This window comes from Micromys minutus, assembly GCF_963924665.1.
Source record: "Micromys minutus genome assembly, chromosome: 1".
Lineage (NCBI taxonomy): Eukaryota > Metazoa > Chordata > Mammalia > Rodentia > Muridae > Micromys > Micromys minutus.
This window is the reverse complement of record NC_137969.1, coordinates 112,002,776-112,029,100: the sequence shown is the minus strand read 5'-3', so window position 1 is coordinate 112,029,100 and position 26,325 is coordinate 112,002,776. Positions and strand designations below refer to the sequence as shown.

General features: G+C 44.3%; 1 protein-coding gene across 1 annotated transcript in view; it reads right to left on the bottom strand.

Moving 5' to 3' along the window:
- The window catches only part of NEDD9 (neural precursor cell expressed, developmentally down-regulated 9), a 47,018-nt gene extending 23,365 nt beyond the window's left edge, over window positions 1-23,653 (bottom strand). Inside the window, exons 1-2 of the mRNA XM_080928669.1 lie at window positions 23,529-23,653; window positions 4,032-4,475 (exon numbers count right to left, since the gene is read on the bottom strand). Coding sequence (XP_080784795.1) covers window positions 4,032-4,475; window positions 23,529-23,540 — 456 coding nt within the window. The 5' untranslated portion in view covers window positions 23,541-23,653. The remainder of the gene's footprint in view (window positions 1-4,031; window positions 4,476-23,528) is intronic.
- Between the last annotated feature and the right edge of the window lie 2,672 nt (window positions 23,654-26,325).

Here is a 26,325-nt window from a genome sequence, read left to right as displayed (position 1 = left end):
TCATTGTCAGCTACTTAGGGAGTCTGAGGCCAGAGACTTTGTCTAAAACAAACAAAACCCAAACCCAAACAAAACTCTGAGAAAGAAGAAAGGCAAGAAATGCAAGAGAGAGGACCATCCCACGATGGTAAGCATGATGCAGGAACTTTCTGCCTAAAGTTCATTTTCCCAAGAGCCCATTGTGCTGAACAGGCTTATTCCCACTTCACCAGTGAAGGGGCGGGGCCTGAGAGGGCACCTGTAATTTGCTGAGCACATGAAGCCACAAAGCTGTGGATGGAGCCAGGTAAACTGAAGCCTTGCTCTGTTCACAGGGCTCCTGGCCTCCCTGGTTCACAAGGGTTGTGTGTGGGATCCCCATCTGCATTCTGTGGGCGGCTAATTCGGACTGGTGGTGCCTATGGATGGGGTGCGGGAGGGTGGGTGGAGGCTGGAGTTCCCAAAAGAGCAGAAAGACAAGGCAGAAGGTAGAATTCAGGCTGTAATTTTTTTAAAGTGATTCATTAGGGTACAGTGGTGGATGAAATGTCTGAAGTCCATGTGTAACAACACAGGAGAGTTCCAAACAATGGAAAGTCCCCATCACAGACAGACTGGGCCACATCCAAGCTGGCCATTGTCCCTCGTTAATGTCTCTCTAAGTATAGCCCTGGGCCAACTCCTCCTGGACTACTAAAGAATTTGGGAAAATGTAGGCTCCTGGGCTTCCTCTCTTAGACCCGCTTAAGGAAGGGCTTTGAGGTGGGTCTGGGAATCCACAGCTGAGTAATGTTCCTCCCTCTCTGGGTGACTAGCTCATTAAATTCTTCAAGCACAGAACAAGTTTCCACTTTCTTCTCATTTTCCTTAGACAGCTTTTAAAGACCATAGCTACAACTACTGGGGACAGTCATGCAGGCCTTAGATTGTCACTCTTTAAGACAGGAAGTTAGACGAGAAAACGAGTTATTTAGCAAGTCAGTAAAACTTCTAAGACGAGAAACAATAACTACCGACAAATCCCACATCTGCTCTCTCTCTGAGATCGGGGTCTGATTTAATTCATTAAAATTCCTGTCCACTGGGAGTTACTACAGCAAGGGAGATAGTGGCCAAATTCTTAATGCAGTTACTATGGGCCTGGGAGGTTGTTATCATGTAAGAGGGGAACATTGCTGCCACCTCCATCAGGAAAAACAATTGAACAAGGAAGAAAGGAGGGATAAAAATGGGAGGGAGAGAGAGGAGAGGGAGAGGGGGAGGGGGAGAGAGAGAGAGACATGGAGGGAAGGATGGGGGGAGGGGGGAGGGAGGGAGAGGGAGGGAAGGGGAGAGAGTGAGTGAAGAGGGAAAGAGAGACAGAAGGAAAAGGAGGGAATCAGGAAGGGAAGTAGGAAAGGACAGGAGAAAGGTGAGTGAGCAAGAGGAAGAGGAGGGTGTGGGGAAGTAAGAGGTAAAGTAAAGCTCAGGACTGCAGGGCTTGCTCTAAGGTGTGGAGGTCACAGAATGAAACAGTATGTGGATGGACCTGAGCCACCTGAGGGCCTCAGTCCTTGACATCAATGGAGAGACTAGGAGAGAGCCAAGGGGACAGCCACCATCAGCTATAACACAAGCAAGTGGGAGGGGGAAGGTCTGAAGCATCAGGCTTCCCAGACATGGAACTGAAAAGGTTGAGTCTGGAAAGGAAAACATGTCACCTTCCTGCCAAAATAAACTATGATGAGAGTTAGGTTCCTCTACCTTTCAGCCAAGCATTTCCTGTACTGGCCTCCTCTGTCTGCCTCGAACCAGCTCAGACTAGGGAACGCTATTTTTAAGTTGCTCAAGCAACCGAGACTAAGAATGAGAGTTACTTATTTATAGTTACACCTTTCAACTGTTCTTTTCCTCTCTGGGGACTGAGGCCAGGCTTGGCACTCCCTATGGAGCTGAAATCACTGGGGCGAGGAGGGCTTCGAAAGGTCACATGCTTGGTCGGTGGCCTGTAGCCAGGATCCCTGTCCCGGGAAATGAATTTAGTAGGAAAACCCTTCGCTGCTTCTTATAGGATTTCTCCTACCAGACAACTTGGATTATATGCCCTTGAGATGTGTTTTGTTTAAACACATGCATATGAATAATAGATGATTAGAAAATGAATCCATTCTTGAGGAACCCAAAATTCAATCTTCCTCTGGTCCCTTAAAAAATAAGAAGAGGTCCCAGGGGCTGGAGAGATGGCTCATTGATTAAGAACCCTTTTTTTCCTTACAGAAGACTGGAGGTTTAGTGTTTGGCACCCACATGGCTTCCAACTGTCCTTATCTGTAGTTCCAGGGGACTCAACTCCCTCTTCTGGCTTCCTTGGGTACCAGGCATGCATGTGGTGTGTGTGTGTGTGTGTGTGTGTGTGTATACATATATACAAAACACTCATAAACATAAAATAAAAATAATAAATCTTTTTAAAAAGACTTACTTAGAAAAAAAAGTATCCTGTAAGCAAATATTATTTAACTTAACATAGATCTGTAAATCTATCTGCATTTTGTGTCTATAGAGTTTCAAGCTCTTTCTGGTACCTATTTTTTTCTTATTCTTGTAATATGGAGATATTTTCTTATTGTATGAAATTAGTCTGTTCTTACTAGCAAACCTTGAAGAAGCCAATGGGATTTTCTGACAGAGGAAAGAGGAAATCACTCCCTTTTAATGGGCACAAAGGCCGTCATTGCAGGCTTGGTCACTGCCATTCGTCAGTGTCACCCACCTGACCGGGTATTGTACTGTTTCCCTCACTGCACTGTAACCGCTCTGAGAGCTGTTCAGTCTTTCTTTCACCACTGTATCACAAGTATCAAAACTACAAAAGATGCTCAATATTCGCCGTCTAATGAAAGCGTTTCTACTCATCCCGAACTGTCCTGGGTTGAGACTCTAACATGTGGTACTCCCTAGTTATTTGGTACTCCTTAGCTATGTGGTGCCCCCTGGCCCTGTGCCCCAGCCATGTGGTTTGGGGATGGTCTGAGTATTGCCCCCAAGGATCTGTTGTTATTAAAGACTTGGTCTCCAGGGTGGGAGACAACAGCACCTCTGAGAGACGGGTGCTGATGGCCGGTCTGACGTGATCTGGAGAGTACTCCCAGAAGAGATGTGATGACAGTTGGCCTTTGCCACAGCTGAGCTAATGCCAGAGACAGGCTTTGGAACTACCAAGACTGAGAGATTAACCAATAAATGTTCTCTTTTTATGAAGGTAGCTGTCTCAAGGATTCAGTACTAGTGGTGAAAAATCTGATGAATATCTCAAATGTTTCTTGTATTTTTTTTTAAACTTGACATTTTCCTAAATATCCAAGCTCTGCTGTGTTGGCCTTCAACTTAGACCTAATTAAAAGACATGGATCCATTCTAATACCACCACTATCTGTGTATTCTGAATAAACCAATCTTTAAGCCCCCAAACTCTAAAGAACAAGTTAGTAGTTAGGATGGATTTTCACCCTTCTGACTTCCTCTTCTTTCCTTTGATTCTTTGTCCAGCCAGACAACTTAGCTCTTGGCTCGGAGAGAAGGATCCATGCTTGAGTAGCAACTGGGGCTACACTACTCAAGAAAGAGATAGATAGGACTGCAGACCATCATACAAGGATCCAGGTCTAGCAGACTCATCACCAGACTGAAGAGATATGACTGTATGCTTGAGTATGGTCCAGAATACCGTTTATACTGGCTGTCAGTCAATAGTCTGTTGGCACATGATAATCAAGAAAGTTTTGTTACTGGTATGAGAACACATGCCTGTAATCCCAGCGCTCAGAAATCTGAGGCAAGAGGATCTCAAGTTCAAAAACAGCTTGGGATGTACACAGCGAGACTCTTATCTCAAAATAAAGATTGTTGTTGAATAATTAATTAACCTTTGATGCAATAATAATGTCTGGGGTAAGCTATTTAGTATATTTGCTTTGGGGCAAGTTTTAATTATTTTGGAGGGATTGACTGTCTTTATTATCCCAAATACAATGAGTTGCATAAAAGGATCAAGATTCTAGTTAATCACTTACCTTTTTGCCTAGATGGGGTCCATTAGTGGCGCCAATGTTCCTCTGAACCGATGGCGGAACTTGATATACATCTTGTTCTGGACTACCATGGCCAGTGGGTACTTGGTAAATTCCCTGATTCTGGTAGGAGGGTGGCACTTGGTAGATGGTATCACGAGATGCTGCCTGGGAATTTGGCACTTGATAGAGTTTCTGTTGGCCAAAGTTCTGATGCATAGGTCCAGGAGTAGGCTGCTCATGAGCAGACGTCTCTTGCACTGGCCCAATCAGAAGTTTCACCCGGTTACCTGGGACGATGCCTTGGCGTCCATGTAGGGAACACAGCCACCATCCCTCTAGTCCTCCTGTGTTCTGCTCTATGACTGTCAAGATGTCTCCCTTGCGGAAGGCCAGCTCCTCAGCACACTCGGGGACATTATCATATAAGGCCCTCGCCATTAGATTCTAAGAAAAGAAGAAGAAAGGGAAAAGCGTTAGAATGTTACATCTGTCTCTTTGGCACTTAAACAGCCTCCACTTTTAGGGACAGGCACAGTTCCTGGAAAAAGAGAAGAAATATGAACAATAGCCCATAAGAAGGAACACGGATGGTTCAGACAAAAGACAGCCACAGCTACACTGTGTCTTGCACCAGTGACATCAGATGGACTCCTCAGAAAAGCTCAGAACCCCAGCAGAGATTTCCCTCCAGTGGTGGATGCTCTGCCAAGGAGCTGGGCTAGCATTACTAACAAGTTGGGAAGGGGTCACCAGGAAAAGCCTTTTTCTAACTGTTCAGAGTCAGCTGGATGGGAAGAATGTTCCAAGCTGTTCATGCACCACAGAACTGCTCTCAATGCTAAAAAAGAAAAGAAAAAAAAAAAACTGTACATGTACTACAATGCTTTTATATATTCTATGGGAAAAAAATGAGTCAAGGAAAATTCTAAATGACACACACTACAAACAGAAATTTTATTCAGCACTGCGATGTAAATAGAAGTACACATAATTGTGCCTTGGCAGAGCTTACCATATCTTTTATGATTAAGGAGGCCTTGGATGCAGGAAGAATCTACACACAAAAGCATAGGGATATACTATGGCAATCAAGCGGGGATACAGTGTGATGGGACTCTGTCTCATCAGATCTGACAGTGGACAGGTACCAGGGATGCATTTGCCCATAGGCTGGGTCTCCCTCACGCCTCTCTAAGGGCCCTTCCTTTCCCAACCATGTAGTCACCTACTTCTTAAATGCCATTCACATCTGAAAGGCTGTGCCTTCCTTTCATGGGCTCAGAACACTCTCTGTCTTTGTATGAAGGCCTGTCTGGCACATTCAGTCCTCAGCAGACAGCTAAAGTAGGCATTGAACAGAGAGTGGGCAGGCAGTCTGTGCTGACATTCCTGGAAGGCTTTCAAAGGCTCTGAAGATTCCCAGCACACTGGCAGCCAGTCTCACACGCCGGCCCCTTCCCAAAGTGCAGACAAGTGGGGGAACATAGGGAACCCATCCCAAGCATTGGAAAAACTAAATGTGACCCCTCTCATGTGTCACTTAAGCGTCTGGATGCACTTAGTGTCATTGTGGTGAGGAATCATTTATGGAGCAAAAGGCCTGCCGCTTGGTCGGAGCATGCTTGTGACTTTATTTCACACCATCACATACTTGTGGACTTTGGGGCTGCTTTTCCTTGGACTCTTGCCCCTGTTTTCCTCTCTAGAAATGTGGACTTCATCTCCCAGTCTCATGCTTTTCATTTCTTTAAGACGGACATGTATTAATGATCTTCCCCCCCTGGACCCTGCCTGAAACCACAGGACTCAAACTGTGCACTGAGCTCTTCTGTGGAGCGGCTGTGTTTGGGAGGGATCTGCCTTTGGTCAGGAGGCTGGAGGAAGTCCAGTACCACTGATTTTTTCGTTTTTGAAGTGATTAACAATTTTTAAATTTTAATTACATTTTAAATTCTTCTCAATTTTCTCATACAATATATTTTGGTCTTTTTTTGCCCTCTTCCCTACCCAGGTTTTCTTAGATTCTTCCTATATCACTACTCAATTAACTCTTAAAAAAACAAGCAAAACAAAAACCAAAAGAGTGAAGGCCACTAAATCATAACAGGGACAACAACAATTAACCATGGAGTGTATTTCTATTTTGTCTTCACCAGTTACTCCTTATTTCCTTTTTCTTTATTCATATATATATATATATATATATATATATATATATATATATGTATGTATGTATATATATATATGTATGTATGTACACACACACACACACACACACACACACACACACACATTTGTATTTGTATATTGCCCAAGCAGGCAGGGCATAAGAAATCCTCCTGCCTCAGCTTCCTAAGTGCTGTGATTTGTGATTACTGGTACAAACCTCTGCGGATAGCCAATCTTTTTTTTTTTTTTTTTTTTTTTTTTTTTTTTATCGTGAATACATAATTTAAGGAAGAGAGATAGCCACAGATATCTGTCCCCCAGGGAAGTTAGGATAGAGCTGAACTCACTGGGAGATAAGATCTGTCTGAGATCAGATAGAAGGGAAATCGGAGCCTTTGTTTCTGGTGAAAGTTTTACTCAGCAGCTGTATCCTCGGAAGCACTGGGTTTCTTCTAATGATGGAAAACTCACACACAATGATAAAGTCAGGCCACGTGCTTGCTTAGTTTTTAGAACCGTTGAAGAATGTGTCAGGATGCTAAGATCTTTGTTTCTCCCCCATCCTCTGGGGGTGCTATCATTGTAAAAAGGGGTCCTTTGTACCAAGTGATCTCAGGGAAGGGACTCCACAGGATTCCGACTTTAGAGCTTAGAGGGAGATGCTCTTGTCTGCACCCTTTCAAGAAGTGGGAACGGTTGCAAAGGAAGCTCCTAGTTGGAATCAGAAGTGATTGAGTTGGGGTAGCCCTGTGGGAGCAGAAGACTGATGGGTGTGCAATCAAGTTGGCTTCAAAGAAAAGAAAGAGGAGCAAGAGAAGACAGCAGACAGGCACAGGGCTGCAGCTCAATCAACCGCAATCAGCTGGAGGCATTTGCTCTTGGGCCTCTTCCAAGTCCTGGAACGCCATAGGGTACTGAGTGGAGCATTGCGCCATGCTTGATTAGACGCAGATACAAATCCCCAAGTGAGTCTGCTAGATATGCTTTGTCTTCTGTCCTAGTGACCTTCCCACTGCCTGGTAAACAGCAGGCTCATGCCTGCACATAAGCCTAAGGGAAGTTCCTATAATAACCCCAGAGTCTCCTCAACCATGCAAAAGTGAGCATGTATGGTGAATTCTCCTGCCCCTTGCCTACAACATCTCTCCAGTCTTCTCACAGTAGACAGAGAATGGGCTTTAGAAAGAAGTTGACCAACTTGTTGGTGGGAAAAGACCCCCTCATTGCCCCACTCACACTTCCGGGCCAGACTGACATCCATTCATATACCCTGGTAGATATCATCTTGACTAAATAAGGTTGAGTTCTTTAACCTCTATGTGATCTAAAGACAGGTGATATATACAGTCACTTTCCTAAAGTGCCACTGTAGTCACACACCCCAATAGAGAGCCTGTGAGCTTGTGAACCTGTTTTGAAGATGAGGACACAGATCTGGTGAAGTTAAGTCATTGTTTCCCCAATGGCCACATCTGGGTATCAGAGCTGGATGAAGAACTTGGGTTTACTGGATTGTCTCCTCTCTCTGGGATGCTAGCTTAGCTTTCCCATCAGTGCCCTATCTGGGCTCCATTCCAGCACACCAGAAGGCTCTGAGGGTAACCTTATCTTCACCCAAATGGAATAAATGCACTCTTTGGGGTTTGCAGTCCCAAATGTGTTCCTAAGGCTCTCCCCTTGGACATCCCACCCTCCTCATCCCTAGAGTAAGAACAAGGTTGAGGCTTGGTACAACTGTCAGCTTGTCCCAAAAAAAAAAAAATAAGTGAATTCAAGTAAATATGTATGCACCGCTGGACACTTAGCAAGTAGCCCTTGACTTCAGGCTTCCTACTCACCTCCCTTTTCTTAATTTTCAATCAAAAAATGGTCCTGGAGAAATGGCTCATGGTTAAGAGCCCTTACTTCTCTTCCAGAAGACCTAGGTTCGATTCCTGGCTCCCACACAGCACCTTACAACCATCTGTAACCCTAGTTTAAGGGGACCCAATGCCCCCTCTTGGCTTCTGATGACACTAGGCCTGAAATCTGTGCACAGATATACATGCAGACAAAACTTCCATTACCAATGGAAACTAAAAGTAAATTTAGAAAGTCTTGGATAAGAGGCGTGGCTTCTGTGTGTTTACTTGGCAAGAGGTCAATGGTCCACTAGAAAAGATAAAAGCCAGAACATACAGTCCTATCTCCAAAGAATTCTAACTCATGAGAAGGCCAATCAAGAGTTAATTCCTGCTGCAGAAGTGTGTGTGTGTGCTGGGGAGGAGGGTTAGAGAGGGGAGCTGGGAGGTGGTCTCTCCTTTATAGCAAAACTGTGATTCCCTGAGGCCCCAAAGTTAGAAGCTCTTATCTGAACATCTAAGAAAACACCAGAGAGACTAGAAGTTGTCTATTCAAGATCCACTCTTTCTCAACTCCCAGCCCCTTGGATATTTATCTCCAGAGGAGGGAAAGCCAACACAGAAACAAATCAAGGAGAGATAAGGGAGCTGGGTAATTCTACACCCAGCTAGATGCCAAGGTGCCACAGCTTGGCAGTTACAAAAGCAGAGAGTATGGTTGGGGTTGCGCAGAACTTGAGAGCCAGAGGCTCTTCAAGAAGTTAAGAGTCCAACTCTGCAACTCAACAATTAAGAAAAGGGAGGTTCAAAAAGTTAATGATTTGCAAAGTCACCTGGCAAGAAGACCTTAGGACTGGGAGTGGAGGTGGGGGAAACTAGGCCTCCTGTTTTCAGGCTCCAGGGAGAAGGAAAGATATTTAATAGGCACACTTGTGCCTCTCTTTTTGGCTAACAGACTATTGAAATAGTGGACCTTAAGACATTGGAATTCCCCCAGGAATCACTGGTCCCAGTCAGAGGAGGAACTTGTCTCCTGGATAGAGATTCCTCACAGTTACCAAGTTGTCAGACAGTCTTGCAGGTGAGACTGGGGACAGACCAGGATGGAGCAGTTGATAGACAGGACTCCAATAGGGCAGGCTCTGTTGGAATTTCAGTCCCATGCCAGGGCCATAGAAGAGGGGCTGGGGGCTCACTGGACCCTTTTCTATTCTTTTCTCTAATGTGGCCATGTTGAATCAATCTCCTCTCTCTCTCTCTCTCTGTTTCCCTACTCTGCCTGACTTCTTTTCTATTTCCAAACTGTGAGCCCAGTGTCTGAAATAAAACTCACACCCATTCTCTATTAAGTTGAAGGGACTTTTGACCTATGTATCTCTAGTTCTCTGCAGGAAGAATGGAGTTGTTTTTTCTTAAGAATTGAGCAATTACTTAGCTCTTAAATTGGTGAGGGTGGCTAACCCTAGCATGTTCAGGCTGCCATGGCTTAGACTTATGAGCTAAAAACTCCAGGAATAGGGACCTAATGGAGATTGTATATCACTGTTTACAAATATCATTCAAAGGGACCCTGTTTGTCACTCCCACTTCAAGTTTTCCAGATATCTACTTCACTTGGCTTCCATGCTCCAAGATGCTGCTTCCTTGTCTCTAGAACACGCAATCTCTTTCTCCATCAACAGACCATTTCCCCTCACCTCTCCAGTAGGCATTGTCATAGAGGACCTCTCTTCTGCAACTATCCCATTGCTCTCTACGTGAAATGCCAACCAGCTGAGGACTTAAAAATGCAGGCACAACCCAGATCTACAGTGTAAAATAGATGCTTCCGAAGTCTAATTCTTAGCCACGCCTCTGACTAATGGGGCATCTTGATCGCAAGCCCACCAAACAAAAGAACCTTTCCCGTTCTTTTAGCTCTCTTGGTCAGCACAGTATGCAGTTAGCTGCCCAAGCAGTACTCTTCACTACCTGGCCGGAATTGTCAAGACTCCATATGCTGTTTCCTTGCCTCCCCAGGTGTGGAGCTTAGCAATAACTGGTTCTTTGATTATTTTGTATTCCTGGAATGGCACTTCCCTGCATAGAAGCCACTTTCCATATAAACCGAGTAACTGTCTTTACAAAATCCATTTGATTGCTTCCTAGTTGTCCATCATGCGGTGTCTTTGTGACTGCAGTGTGCAGTACATGTGCGAGCATGTATGTAGAGTTCAGAGGATAATTTTCAGGAATTGGTTCTCCCCTTCCACCACGTGGGTCTCAGGGATCAAACCTGGGTTGGTAGGCTTGGGGACAAACACCTTCACCGGATGAGCTGTCGCCACAGTTTGCTGTTTCTTTATAGGAGGGTTTGCATCACCTCATCCCAGGCCGTGAACTCAAGTTCAGAGATGCTTCCTCTGACTCCTTTCCCACTTCCATACTGTGAGCCCAGTGTTAGAAACAAAAAGCATACTCAAAGTCTGGTAAATTGAGGTGGGTTCTGGTTTTTGCATCCCTAGTTCTCAGCACGGAGAGTGGAATTATTCTTGAGAATTTAGCAAGACATTTAGTTAAAACACAATTCAGATGGAGGTGCAGGAAAAGCATCCAAAAAGAAGGCTAACCGTGTGTCCTGTCACTTAGTCCTGATAGCCTGAGGATAATGGAGACAGCCATCAGGAAAGTGCCAGCCCCTCCCTATTTAAACAGGACAATGACGCAAATGGCAGAGACACCCCCACCCCCAGACTAGTGTGATCTCAACAATGGAGCAAACAGGAAGGCAAAGAGGAACTGACCATCCCAGCAACATGGAATACAATGGTCTCTTTAAAAAGCCTCCCTCCCTTCTGAGTCTGCTAGGTGACGGGAGTGCCATTCACAGACTTCACCAGAAAGGTGGCTTCTGCTGTTTTGGGTTCTCAAGTTATGGCCCAGGAGCAGAGAATTAAGAGAGCAAAACAAACCTAGCTGTACAGGAGAACCATAGTCATGTGACACCTTTTACCCGCTTCCCTCCCCCACCCTATTTCCCCCATTGCTATCAAAATGTCAAGAAAGCTTATTACTTCTACTGCCAGGGAAATTATCTGCTTCTCCCAACATAGAGAGGTGTGACGTGGAATTTCCATGACTATTCATGCTGGTCTTTGAAATGAGACACAATGGCTGCTGTGTCACTCACTGGGGCTGATAGCAATCATCAATGGTTTGGCTTCCTCTTATTATTTTTTACTTCATTCTATATTTATGCAGGAGAACCTGCCAAAGCCCCAGGGCTGCATCATTCTTGATGACAAGACTTTCCTGTGCCCAACCCCCCACGTGTTAGCCCAGGTCTCTGGTGAACTCCAGCGCACGCACGCACACTCACACGCATGCATGCATAAACAGGCACTCAGAGACCAGATACTGAGAAACAGACCCACTAGAGGAAATGACCATCATCAAGAAAACCGGTGCTTAAAGGAAGCTGCTGAGAGATGAACGTGGTCAAGGTCAGACTTGGGGCACACTTGGCGAAGAGAAAGAAAGGCTCTTGTGCCTTTGTTTCCGCTGACAAAAATCAGCTCTGGTCAGAGAATAGTCCTACCATTTTGGTCACATTTCCCCTCCTGCCCTTCATAGCCCCTTTGATGTGGTATGTGTGTGTGTGTGTGTGTGTGTGTGTGTGTGTGTGTGTGTGTGTTGGAAGGATACTCAGTCTTCCCTAAGGAAAGCAGCCATGGTCCGAAAGCACAGCTACTTATAAGTTTCAAGAGTTTGATTCTTGAAAGCATGGCTCTGGGGCTGGAGAGATGGCTCAGTGGTTAGAAACACTGTTCTTCCAGAGGTCCTGAGTTCAATTCCCAGCAATCACATGGTGGCTCACAACCATCTGTAAAGTGATCTGATGCCTTCTTCTGGTGTGTCTGAAGACAGCTAAAATTTACATATGTGTGTGTGTACAATTCCAATTATTTTAAAAAAAGAAAGCATGGCTCACACTTCTGTTCTTCCATGTGAAGATATGCAATACTAATTTTTTTTTTAATTTGAGGCCTCTAGATATTATTAAGTAGCAGACATGACATCATTGGGTGCAGGAGTTAGAAGACACAGTATCGTGTGATATGGATGTTTTCCAAGTAATTGCTGTTCACTTCTTTCTGTTCACCTTCTCTGGATGACTGGAAACAGCACACCAACAGGCAGTATCAAGCCCCTATTCTTTGGACAGCTCACCAAGCTTCTGAGCACCGGGGAGGCTTGTCCAACATTCCCTTCTGAAGACTACTCTTAGCCAGTAGACCTCCTGCCCACCAATGGTTTTTATTCTCTGCAAAATGTTTCTACTAAAGTTGAAAGCATCTGCAAATAACTTAGACCCTTCATGAATCTTCACACCGTTCACTTTGCTATCAGGGTTGTGACCTGGACTGATAATCAGATTCTTTTTTATACATTTCCTACTGAGAAATGCTTTAATACAAATGATATGAATTACTAGGTTCCAACAGGTATTCTTTGACAAGGTAAAGGAAACATTAAGATGTCTGTGTGCCGTACTGTCTGTATGTGCGTGCGCCCACAAAGCTCCAGGGCCTATAAATCTATACACTGGCGTATTCTTTGATCAGTGATCTGTAACCAAGTGTTCTTTTGGTAATTTATAAGCCATATTGACAGTTCTCCTTGAAGGTGGTGAGTACATCTAAGACTTTAGTGTTCAATACATGGATACAAGAAAGAAATTTCAGGCTTGTTGGGTTTGTGCTACATGATCTAGACAGTGTATCTAGGATACTGCAGTGTTTCTTATGATGTTGGCTCTACTCCCTCCCTGTTTCACAATGGCTATGAAATGAGAGTGATGGGATGCAGGATCTGAAAGTTCAGGGTCCAAAGCACTTACCAATAGGACCGACGACCTGAGTCCAATCCTTAGAAGTTGTAGTGGAAGCAGAGAGTCAACTCCAGAAAGTTTTCCTCTGACCTCCACAAAAATGCTCTACACAGGCACACACACTAAAGAAAACTAAAATTTGGAAGATTAATAAATGACATCGAGGACAGAAAAGTCTTATGATGAGATCTGTTTCCAAAGCAAACCTATAGCAGAGCAGAAATCTTTTCTCTGGATAAGAAACAGCAGGGATGGGAAGACAGGTAGATATGCTAGTGTATGTGTGACTTCAGAAGGTCCCTTTTCAAGATGGACGATAAATTTGATTGCTGACAACATTCAAGCAAATGGACTTAGTTCTTTTATAAGGGTGATAACATTGTTCCCTCCATGTCTATCATCTTACATCATATCATATCATATCATATCATATCATATCATATCATATTATAGCCTATGTGCCAATCTTAAGAGCTTAATTTTCAATTTGCCTGCAGCCATTGAGCTATACTTAAGTGGCACTAAGGACTTGCAGAAGACGAACACACATAAGTTCCTCTACACATTTTCAACCTTGTCATCCATAGCTTGACCAGAAAAGACTACAGTAGATGTCTTTGTTTTACAGCCAGAAGGTCATAGATTATATTAACAGCAGAGCCAAAGACCACAGGCTATCACCCCTCTCTAGAGTCCCCCCCCATACAGCAGGATGCCTCTCCCGAGATTGCTCCATTTAAGAACTTAGAAAGGCCTTGGGTTTTATAAGCATTTGTCCCAAGTTTCCTGGTTTTGATGATTTTCGATGTATTGGCAAAGAATTAAAAACCTGGGGGTAGACATGAACTCTTTTCAGGGTTCTGTCCCTAGATAAATCTGACAGGCGCCATATAATGATGAAGTCTTGACACCCACTCACCCAAAAGATATGTTTTATTAACAATAAAACAACCTTTTGGATTTCAGCCATCATTACAATGCTGGCACCAGATCACATGTGACGGCCTGTCTAGACAAATCCGCTAACATTCAGGTACTAAGAGAAGAGAAATAAGAATTTAGTTAAAGAGAAGCAGGAGATTCCAATCTACTCGATTATAGTGTTTCCAAAAATGGCATCACATCTTAAAACTCAAACTGCACGAGCTGTTACATCTATAAAGTGTTTGAAAGCATGAAAAGATCCTCTCATTTTTACATCCCTGTGTTTTTACCTTCTTATACCACAGTGTGAACCTAAGGTTACATTTACAAACATTAATTCAAATACACCACCATCCTTGTCTGAGGCCATTTGGTGAAACTGGGATTTTGCCCTTTGAGGTTCTCTTTTAGAAGTTACTTGAAAGGGGGGTAGGAAGATAGCTCATCTAGGTACATTGTTCATCTTGGAAGCATGAGTTCAAACCCCAGAATGCATGTGAAGAAATGCTGGGCTTAGTTGTAATTCTGATACTGACGAACTAAAGACAGGTAGACCCTTGGCTTGCTGACCAATCATTCTAGCCTGACCAGTGAGTGAGCGCTCTAGTCTATGGGAGACTCTGACTTAAGAAAGCAAGGTTGATGGTGTCAACAGGAACAGGACCCCAGTGGACTCTCACCTGCACACATATCCACACCCTGTGAGCATGACACCCTCCCCTAAAGTCACTTGATCTGGGATTATTGCTTTGCTATTATTATCTACTTATCCTGTGAGCTCTTTAAAGAGTTTTAAAACTTTGATCCACACCCTTGGCTAAGAGGCGCATACACTTGTGCACTGTCAGCATTGCTACTGGGCAGTGGTCAGAAAGATTTTTCAAAAAACGATAGCACCTTAGCTCGTTTCTGACAACAAACAGCTTGATTTAATGCTGAAGTCTGGATGCATACTCCAACACTGCAGAGATACTCAGGGGTGGATCCAGACTTGGGAGAAGTGGTTGCCATGGAGATGGTTTGGAGGTTTCACACTTGACCTGAGGGAGATCTTACGGGTCTATGTTTTTGTGGTATTCGCATGAACAAATAAGGGCTAATCCTATAGGAGGAAGTTAGTTTGGGGTTGAGATCTGTTACGCTAAGCTCAACCCCAGTCATGATTAAATTATGGCAAACACTTCCGGGAGGGGAATTATGTACTTTAGGCAGGAGAGATAGAAGGGTAGCTTAAGAGTAGAAGATATCTTGCCAAGCCAGTGGATTTTTAATGTTAAAAGATATAGTTTGGTTGTAACAGTGTGTGTAAACATGTCTGTTACTGGAATCTAGACCTGGGATATGGCTGCGAGCACAGACCATACTCTACTGGCTAGGTAAATGGCCATTAACTGCATTAGGAAAGTCTAGGCTCTATGCTTATACTCAGGACTAATGACAACTGCCTCTGTTTCCCCATCTGCAAAGTCAAAATAATACACATGTTCTTCTTGGAAGAATTATGAGAGCTCATGAAATTACATATGTAGAAAGCTCTGATGCCTCCAGGAGAAAGAAGCTCTATGAGGTGCGAGCAGCTACCTGTGCCCTGGGCTGAGCTCAGAGAATCGTGTCCTAACCACATTCCTCCTCCCTGCAAAAGCAAACCGCCTCCACTTAGAGACTACAAACCAGAAATGATCTCATCCTGATTACACCCGCCACACCAAAAGCAGGCACAGTTCAGAGAAGGAAATTCTTCCCCTTCAGCCATGAACTAAGTTGCATCTGTAATTAAGATCTTAATAAGAAGGGTGGGAGAAGGCTAGAGATGCTGCAGGCTATGAGGCAAAGAGCTACCTGACCAGGTTTAAAGCAAGAACAATTGAAACTCAATTCTCCACTCAGGTGCTGAACAAGCCCACATTTCAAAGTGAGCTTGCTTTCATTTCCAAAGATGCCTATGCCTGCACGAAGATATAAAGACCTTATTATTTATGACTAGATGTTACTTATGACTCTCTATGAAGAACCCAGCCAAACCCCCCTTTTTAAAATGCCCATATATATATATATATGTTCCTGCAGAATGCTGCCATAAGGGAGATGGAATAGGGCCTTGATCAGTTAATTGATTTCTGGGACAGCTCATATTGACCATCAGTAGAGTGGCCATGTGTTTCTGAACTTCCCATGACAGCCCTCAGTTTCAAATATCTTTCCTATTGTCAGACCATATGTCCCATTCTTTGGTTTTTGAAATGTGGATACATCCTTAACATACATACATACATACATACATACATACATACATACATACATACATACATACATATATACATACACACACATATATACAAAACAAAGGATAGCCTTGAAAATATATTTTTTGCTAAAGGATCTCTATCTTGGTTAAACTAAGGATGCAAGAGAATAATGGGTGGTGGCAAGAGTCTGTGATTAGGCAAACAAATGTCAATATGACCTTTAATAAGAGAATAGGATATGTTTATGGGGCCTCTGAACCTCTGGGATATTGTCTGGAAATCTACCTCATAGTGAATGGGATCAGGAGGAAGAAGTTCTTCTTGGTCTTCCCTGTGTCCCATTCACAGATCATGTTGAGCTATATGCGGAGTAAGCCAGAGAATCATATCCCAAAACTGAAATTCTAGCCCCAGGAGCTGGGGCCTCTGGACTATGCTGCTTGTGTTAGTCCCTGGGGCACTTTCCTTTCCGGTTCTAAGCAGTGTTAAAGTGACTAGGAACAGCAACAGCAGTATTGATCAGCAGATGACCAACACTAAAGACAATGATCTTCAAGAGGCCAAGTGTGCACACATTGCTATATCTTCCCATTCCAGTGGGGTGGCTTTGCATGTTACTGCTAATTCTAGGAGGCAGGGTCCTTGGCAGGCAGAGAAGCCCAGATCCATCTTTATTGGTGAGGAGCAGAGCCATGAGGGCTGAGAAAGCACAAACCAGTTTCAGCCAAAGGGCCTATGAAATACCAAGTTAAACTGTGCACAACAGACCAACAGCTACTGCCAACAAGCTTACTGTGAAAATACAGGAGCCACCAGAACTTCTGTCTGGGGAAAAGAGAGGAGCACAGGTATGCAGGACGTGCCACACCATTGAAAGGCTCAGCACCCTTCCAGAAGGGGAGGAGACAGCGCTCCAGTCTGAGCCATTCATGGGTTTTGATTACTGCAACTTTCCACTGAGCTTCACAGACGAACCTTGTCCCTTCACTGTTCCTCATAAGAATAAATATAGAATTAAAATTGATTTCAAAGGGAGCCATCAAGCATTTTTGTGGTTGGCAGAGCTTGTACTTTTACACATCCCTGGTTGTTCCATCCTTAGTTGTTGGTGAGCACAAACGTCAGCATTTCACATAAGAAACTCTTATTTCTTTTTTTGTAACATAATATGCCAATTTCCCTGGCATATCAGAATTATCAGGAGAAATTCAAATTTGCAATACCAAGATCTATCAAGAAACATGACACCTTACAACTTACTGGCCCCTGCCTTGAAGCATATATAGAATTTAGTTGATATAGTAAAGCCCAGTCATATAAAGAAAACATTCCAGTGGCAATTTTATGTGTATGTGTGTAGTTGTTCATGTGTGTTTGCACAAATGTGCTCCAGTTAGGTTTTCAGACAGGGCCTCTCACTGCACCTGGGCCTCATCTATTCATTTAGCTTGCCTGCAGAGATCCTCTTTGCTTGTCTCTGTAGCATAGGCTTTGTAGGCAGTGTACATGGGTGCTAGGAATCGAACTCAGATCTTCACACTTGTACAGCAAGCGCTTTACTGATCGAGCCGTTTCCCCAGCCCTTCTGACAACTTATACATCTTCATAATCAGTTGCCCCAAGACCCCACCTCAGCCATGGCAAACCACTGTCACACACCCTCAGGAACCATACGTTTTGGAGTATCAATTGCACTGCCACTAGATGATATGCCAGCCCTCCAGTTACCCAGCTCCCATTGTCTATTAAAAGCACCCTCTCAGAAATCCAGCCTTTCCAGCTCAGAGTGGAGAAGGTCTTCAATAAGACCACTCATCGTACAATGGAAATCCTTCAGGAAGAGTCCTGGCAGCAGGCTGCTGCTTCCCTGGCACGCAGAACCCTCATTAGCCAGTAAGTAACTACCCCAGGGAGATGACTGGAATGTTCAAAGTAAACAAGATGGAGGGGGTGCTGTTGACGAAGTCTAAACAGGACTTTGGGGATTTTTGTCTTCTTTCCATGCCCATGCTCTTTGTAATCTGCTGTTGCCTAGGAAACCAGCAGCTCTGGCATTTTAAGTTGGAAATATTGTATTTATTCCCAAGGGGCCTGTTGCCTTTGTCTTGGCAGAGAGGCTTGGTAATTAAGTCTATATGTTTCTGAGGATACTGCCACGGTCCTAGGAGTTAGCATTCCAAATCAATTCGTCCACTGTTTTCTAACCCTAAAATCATCTAAACATAGGTACTTCTTATATCGACGTCACTGGGTCTGCAGCAAAGTAAGAAAGAGCTGGTCGTGAACTTCCCACATAACCCCCACCCAGGTTCCAAGGATTACAGCTATTTACATAAATGGTCTTTTCTTTTCCTTGTTAGTAAGGGTAAATGTCTCTCTGTGCCAGTGCGGCACATATTGGTATATGTGTGCATATGTTGTATAAATGTGTGAAGTGTGGCTGAAAGAAGGCACTGGGTGTCCTGCTGTCATTCTCTGCCTCCTTCCCTGAGAGAGGGTCCTTCACTGAACTCGGAGCTCACTACTTTGAAAGTTGGTCTACTTGGCAGCAAGTGCAAACAATCTTTTGTAGCCATGCCCCTCCCCCGATAGCACTGGGCTTATAGGTGTGAGCAGGGCCTTTTCTATAGTCCAGGGGATCTGAACTCAGGCCCTCAGGCTTGCAAAGAGAGTGCTTCTATCCACGGAAGCACTATTACCTGTGGTAAACTCCATAATACGCAACTAGCTTGATTTAGTAACTGGGATTTAGACATAATCTTGTCATGAAATCCACTCCAACATTTCAATATCCACCGAGTACACATTCTACAAGGAGAGCTGGGGCCAGCTAGGATTCATTGTCTACAACCTCTGTGCTCCCAGATAACAACTTCACGCATTAGCCCAGACTTTAGAATAATAGGATAAAGCAGTTAATATTGTCTCAAATTTGCAGGTAAACCTGAGGCTCTGGGATTTTAATTTGCCCAAGATCACAGGGCCTTAAATCACAAGAAATGGAAATGTCTTCCTCCATACTCCATCTTGTTTCTATTACAAGAATATATAAAGCCAAGTTCCTGCCTGTTCAAGGCCAACAGAGCCTACGTTACACTTTCAACAAGGGCTTGTCTGTTGATCATATCAGTAGAGGATGGGCCTCTTGTATTCCATTTGGCTTCCTTAAAACTGGCCCCACTACAGGTACCATTTAGATAGTGGTTTGTCTGAAAGGGGTTAGTAAATAAGGCAGTGATAATGGAGTAAGGCAGGGGTGAAAAATGTAAGGTCTATTTCAGGGATTAGAAGAGACAAAGGTTTAGGCTTTGATTGCTTTATGGAGTGGATATATACAGAGACTTTACAAGTGGGATGTAGTAGTTACTCAAGGCACACAGGCTTGAAATCACATGCCCATGAAAGGAGTAGGAACCCTGACAGAAGAGTCCAAGGAGCAGCCAAGGTGAGGGGTAGAGGATGTGTGCACCATGGTGTCATGTCCATGTGAGTAGCAGGGTGCTAGTGAGCCATACAGCATCTGGTATTGGAGATACATAGGAGTGCTCATTTGGAAAGGTAAGATTTGGTACTGATAAAAAGACAAAAAGGAGAGACAGAATCTGCCAAGGCTCTGAAAGGTGTCAAGGCAGGATTTTGTCTGGCTTTGTTTTATTTTGTCTGAGGTTGGGGTGGGGGAGGGTACAGGAAAGCACTTGCAAGGTTCTGCGCACAGAGACAATGTGTGGTTCAACAAGAAGGGGGCTGCTGACGGCTTCAGCGTGTGTTGTGCCCTGTGTTAAACTTGCTATTATCAAGACACCTGCATTTTGACAAAGCCTCATCTCTGGACATGTAAGTCCTTTAGCTCTGAACTGGGTTTCCTAAGTAAATACAAAACCATAAATAATGAAGCTATGTTTTTTTTCAAAACACCTTCTTGATGTTTTGAAATTCACAGACAGCACACAGCATTTTGAAAGCAGGTGGGGATGGAAGGGGCCCTAAATTTCCATTGAACGCAACAAACAATTGAGAGGGGAGTTTAAAGCTGAAACATCAAAGCAAAAAAAGCGATATAAATGGCCATAGTAACTAAACCAACGACCTGCTATAACTTCTCCTTTAAGACAGCTTTGGAAAATAAAAATATTTTCTAAGTTCCTCCCCAGAAGCTTTTTGTTGTAGGTTTCTCTTTTCCTTGAATTTCTTTGCTCCCATTCAAGTGGACTACAAGAATCTGAATTCCAGAATGTAGTTTTTCTTTTTAAACTGTTTTGCCATATACTACCACACTTTGTTTTTAAAGTTAAAACATTGAAGAGTGATTTTTCTTCCATTATATTGACTAGAAATAGATCAGACCTTGACTGCAGACACTTAAGGGTTCTGAAACTTGGCTAAGCCACAAAAGTGCCTCAGCCACAAGAACTCAGTCACAGGCTTCACTTGCTGAACACCTTCCACACTATGTGGGCAGGGCCTTCTGGGCTTCTGTTAAAGATGAGGGACTGGAACTAGTCAGAACAAAGGGCAGTACCCAGCAGCAACCTTCACACCCTCAGGTCTTCTATTGGACAAGCAAGCCAGGACCACAGAGGCAGAAGGGGCTCAGGCTATACAACAAAGGGATTTTATGTAGAACATTTTGTTGTTGTTGTCTCTGAGACAAGGTCTTACGACGCAGTCTTGGCTGGCCTGGAACTTGTAGGAATCCACCTGCCTCTGTCTCCCAAAGGACTAAGGTGTGATCCACTCTGCCTGGCTTCTGTATATAGAATCTTAACAAAGGAAGCCTTTGCTGTTTAGTATCATTCAGATGGACTCTTCTAAGAGAAGTGGAACATTATAAACACCATGATGGTCTTCCCTTGAACAAACACGAATATAAGTAAAATGAAAGCAGAGTAGATGTGTGCTAAGCAGAGAGATTTACCTAAAGCAATAGCTTGCATTCCATAGGCGTCATAGTTGTAAGTAACTGCTGGCTGCCTGGAGCTGTATATTTTGAGCACAAACTGAGTGAAAGTTGATTACTCCCTGGTTATGAACTCTGAAGTACCTGAACAAGACCATCTGGTTAACAACAGAGAAAAAGAATGGAAAAGGAAAAAGAGAAGAAGAAGAAAAAAGAAACCACATAAGCCTGACCTACAAATCTCACAACAATCCATTTTTTAAGCCCATGTTAAATGTATAGTTTCTGGCAAAACATAGTGTTTAAGAGATAATTCTAGACTCCTAGGCTTTACAATCTAATAATTATCTGGTTTTACTACTTAAGTAGCTCAAATTAAACAAATAAATGCCAACTTTGTATTTCAGCTTGCAGTCACCACTGGGACAAAATAGAAGGCTCTCCTGGGGGAGGAAATAGTTCTGAACATTCTGAGACCAGAACATACTGGTCAGAGGGCTGGCTGTATTAGGGAGTTACAGATGATTTCTGTCTTAGGGTTTCCCTCCTCTTGGTAGTGTTTAAATCACGAGTATTAGATCAAGATCATTTCTAATCCCATGCTCCTCAGCTGGTGTGCCGGGAACGAAAATCACTGACCCTCCATGTGCCACAGTCGCTACTTGTGAAAAGTGAGTGTGCCTCAAGCTATGGGAAGAGTTAAATACGACAGACGTGTAATGCTCTGTGCACCATGCTTCTGCATCTCCGACATAGCATGACTAATTCTCTGAGAGACAGTTATCTCTCGTTAACTAACAGACTTTACAATGGAAGGAAAAATGGGCTCGCTTCTGCTATGGTCAACTCGGGGTGTCTACGAGTCATTTGTTTACCTGGGGAGTGCAGCATTTCTGCTGGTGAAGTTGCCTACAGTAATAATAAAATGATGAAGAAGGTGGGGATGATGATCAATAGCCATGCATTTCCACTGCTTGGCAAAGTGTTCAGCCCTGGGCAGACCCAACCAAGCAGAAAGCATGCCCCGGTTGCAGTTTCTCACCTGCAGTGTAAATCATCCGTCCCCCCCCCCCATATTTTCTTTCCATAAAGAGCAAAGCTAAACACGATGAGGTCACTGAACCAAAGTGACTTTAGACTTCATCACTTTTTAGACTGCAGCCCTCAGAGTTCATATCAGCTGTTAAGTGTCCCAATAACAGAGTCAACCCTTTCTCTGTTTCTCTGTGACACTGTCTTGATTCAACAGCAGGGAGAAAGGGAGGAAAAAACATCGCAGGCTAGATACCATGTAGCCCCATCAGTTGTGAATGAGGAGGCGTAGCAATGGAGGGAATCACTTCCAAAAAGATTCTGTGCCTGCCAGGTAGAAAGCTGCATTTGTTCTGCCCCTCCCCACTGACCTTCAGAAGGGAAAGCTGATAGGGGTGACAATGGATACCTAGGTCTTGAGACTGCTGGCACTTCCCCAACAACTATCGCTCATGCTTTGGTTCACAGCCTTTGAACAAGATTTATAGACACGGAACCAGTGGCTGCTAGCTATAACGAGTGTTTACAGCCCTCTAGCCAAAAGGAAGGGCCAGGGGCTCCATACCACAGAGGGAAGCCAAGTTAGCTCCTAGCTAGGTCAGTTAACTGGGTCTGTTAGGCCACCTTACCAAAACGAAATTTTGTAATTACCAAGCCCTTTAAAAGTCGAGGGCTCACATCTAGTCACCATTAAAATACAAAAAGAACCGTAAGTGTGGCCAAGCCATTGCCATAAACTGCTACTGGGCCAAGTCCCTTGGAAAGTGCCTCCTTAGACGAGATGTGCTGAGCAAGTCATAATCATTTTGCCAAGAGTAACCCCAGAAACCGTGGTGCAAAATGCAGTGGAAAATTGCTCTGCCAAAATATGAGCAGGACATTCTGTAAGCGTCAGGAAAATAAGCCAGCCGGAGCCCTCCTACTTTCAGACCCATTCAGCCCCAAATAAAGTGTTATCCAGAAATGACTAACACTCATTTATTTATAAAACCAAACTAATCCAAGGATGTGGGAATTCTCCATCATCGCCCCTCTGCGTCTGGGTTTTTCATTTGCTTCTGCTGAAAGGACCTAGAGCAGACAGCTTCCCAGATCAAGCGCTTAAGGCAGATTCTGAAAAGGTGCTTTCAGAGCCTGTTAGAGACTCAGCAGTTTCTGACTTCTCTCTCTTATTAAGGCTGCCCAGGCCGGCTTCGGTCAAGCATAGACCTGCGACTTGCCTGCTGTGAGGCGAGTTAGACACCCTCTGATCTCCCGCGGCTGCTGCAGCTCCTATGCTAACTCTTCTCCACAGCCTTCCGCCACCCACAGCAACTTTCAGAACCGTGTACCAAGAACTAGTGGATGTGAAAGCGCTTGTCTGCTTGCGGGTCCACCCCAGGGAACCCTGGAAACGAGATCAGACGCAGCTCAACAAAGTCAGACACATAAGGGATCCCTGCCCAGTTGTTAAGGTGGGAAAGGAGCAGGCACAGCAGTTTCCAGCTCCTCAGGAGACTGCGTAAAAGGCACTCTTACCTTGTACTTCATCTCGGCGGTGGTCAGACGAGCCCTGGTCCTATCTAGTCACACGACGAGGCACTGCAGTGTCCGCCCCTCCATTGAGCGCAGGACTGGATGGAAAAGAGAACCTTCGCCTCCCGCGCACTGCGGAGTCTCTGAGCTCACAGCCCAGATCCAGACCCGCAGAGCGCGGACCTCATTTGCATATTCCGCCGCTATTGGCTGGTGAGGGAGAAAGGTAACGCCTCCACCCCGCCCATCTCTAACTTCAGAAACCCTCTGACAAAGAGCGTGTAATACGATCATTTCTTTTCACGTTATCTAAAGGGCGGAGGAGAAAACAGAAAGTGGGAAGGCGGCCCAAACCACCCCGCGAAATAAAAATATAAAAAGGAAAGACATAGGAACCAGACAAAGGAGGTACGTTCCTTTGGAGAGTAACCTAAGTTTTAAAGAATCCGAATTCACAAAGCAATTTGACGATCACGCTTCCTGTGACCGATCAACTATAGCAACTAGTTCATAAACCCATTTCATTTCAAAGCCATTCACCTTACAATCTCTACATGAAACAAGCTGGGGGAACAAAAGGTTTTCTGTTTCTGTCTCCAACCCCCCCACTCCTTTTTTTTTACTAACCACCCCTGCTGATAACTCTCTCCCTCTGTCTTTCCCCCCTTCCCTCCCCTTTTCTGTGGCTGCGTCCCCCCCCCCCACCCCCAGTGTTCAAAGTACTTTGCTAAGTCAGCCTCCTAGGAGCTGGAAAACATTTCTTCTTTAATGAAAAAGGAACTCACAAGCATCAGGTTTCTCTGGACCATCTCTCTAGGACCTCAGAGGAAGGAGTGTCAGACACATGAAGAAATCTTGGCAGCTTTGATGGGGATAAAGGTTAGGTGGGAACCCATGCAGGTTCTATAGAATACACCCTATACATCATTCTGCCCCAAGTACTCTGCTCTTTGACCGCTGCTATTTCCAGATTCAGCTTTGAACACTGAGGCCTTTTCCTTCTGACCTCTCTCCCCCAAATGACCCATTAGCCCACTCACACTTATTCAGGGAGAACGCTAATGTTTGCTAAGCCCGGTTAAAAAGAACAGCTTCTCTCAGGCAAAGCCGGGGACATGATTTGTAGAGCGGTTCCATTTTGAGATTTCTATAGCGAAAGAGAATCACTCAGGAAAAGACAGACTTTCTTTTCCTTGGGCCTCAGCGCTTGGAGCATTCAGGACTATCCCCTAGTTGGGATGCATTCCAACCAGACTGCATGACTAGGATGGGGGGAAAATCAGCTCTTACTTTTTTCCTGACTAAGCTGGACCAGAATCAATTCTGCCTCTCCATTCCTTCTCTAAATTCCCAGCGGGTTAAAACTTTTGAAAATAAATGATTTAAGCAAAAGCACAGGAGAGCAGATGCCCCATTAAAGTGGTTTCTGGGGGGTAGGGTTTACGTTGACAATTGAATCCACGTTTGGCTGTAGCTCTGATTTGGCTCTACAAGATGCCCTGGTAGCCTTTGTGAAGTCGACATCCCTGCTTAGGCCCGTTCCAGGTCATGGCTTTTACGTGACCTCACAGCAGAATTGAACCTGTGTGATTTGCAAGGTCTTTTAGCAGGTTGTGGTAGAAGGAACATCCTGGCATCCCTGCAGACTCACACTAGTGAGATCTGTTTGCAGGACAGTGTGAGTCAAAGGCCTTTCTCTCCAGAAGTGTCCTGGCCCCCAGGAGATGGGGATAGCGCTTCTTTGACATCTTCAGCAACCAGGCTGAATCATCCTTAGATGAATGAACTAAAACAAGGCGAACTCACCCAATCTGAACACTGCAAAAACGGTCTGCCAAAGCCTGTGCTAGGCATTTGTGAAATCGCATTCTCAAGGTAGAGAGCTTGGTTCCTATCAAGTGACTTTCTTGCTTTGGAATTGCTACACATTCCCTAACTTTGCAATCTTAGTCTTATAAAATAGAGGGCACAGTAACACACACCTGCCAGGGAAGAGAGCTAGGGGCTTTCCTTGAGTTCGATAGGAAGCTATTCAAGTATTTTAAGCAGAAAACAATCTATTTCCCTCTTTTTGCCCTTAAAATACCATGCTGTGATCTCAGCATAGCTTAAGTAAAACAGGTAATTGCGATTTGTTTTTTTTTTTTTTTTTTTTTTTAAAAAAACCCTACATATTCTCTCAGTAAATAAATAGCGTTTTCTGTATTGATTGCCCGAGATGCTGAATATGAAAAGTATAAAAAATTGGATTATATAATTAAATTATTCAGGAAGTCTGTGGGTTGGTACCTTCCTAGAATTGACAAACACCTTGGGGCACAGACCATGCCCGGATTCAGTAGCATTTTGTGTGGCTGCTTCCTCAAGGAAAACTATGCCTGGCTAGACCCTACCGCATCCATCCGGTGCGATCTGAAGAATTTTATTAGTCCCCATTGGACATTGGTCAGAACGCAGATGTAAATCAAGCAAATGCTGTGACTGCTCGTGGTTCAGGCAGAACTCAGTGGCTATGGTGTCCTGGTGAAAAAGCTAGAGCCCGTGAGCAAGGAGGTCCCCCCACCCCAATCAATAGTCTAAGTCCCCAAGGAGAGGACAGAGCGACACTCAGAGAAATAGTCTCTGGGTGTGGTCCTTCCAGTCACGTGTATGTGAAGCCACATTTCTGAGTCTCCACTCAGAGTTTTCTTTTTAGTTTCCTTCCTCGAAATCTCTCTGTGTCTCTATCTTCAGTATGACTACCGATTTCCTTCCTCGAGGACAGAGGGGATGGCACTGAGATTGAATTTGGCAGTCTCTT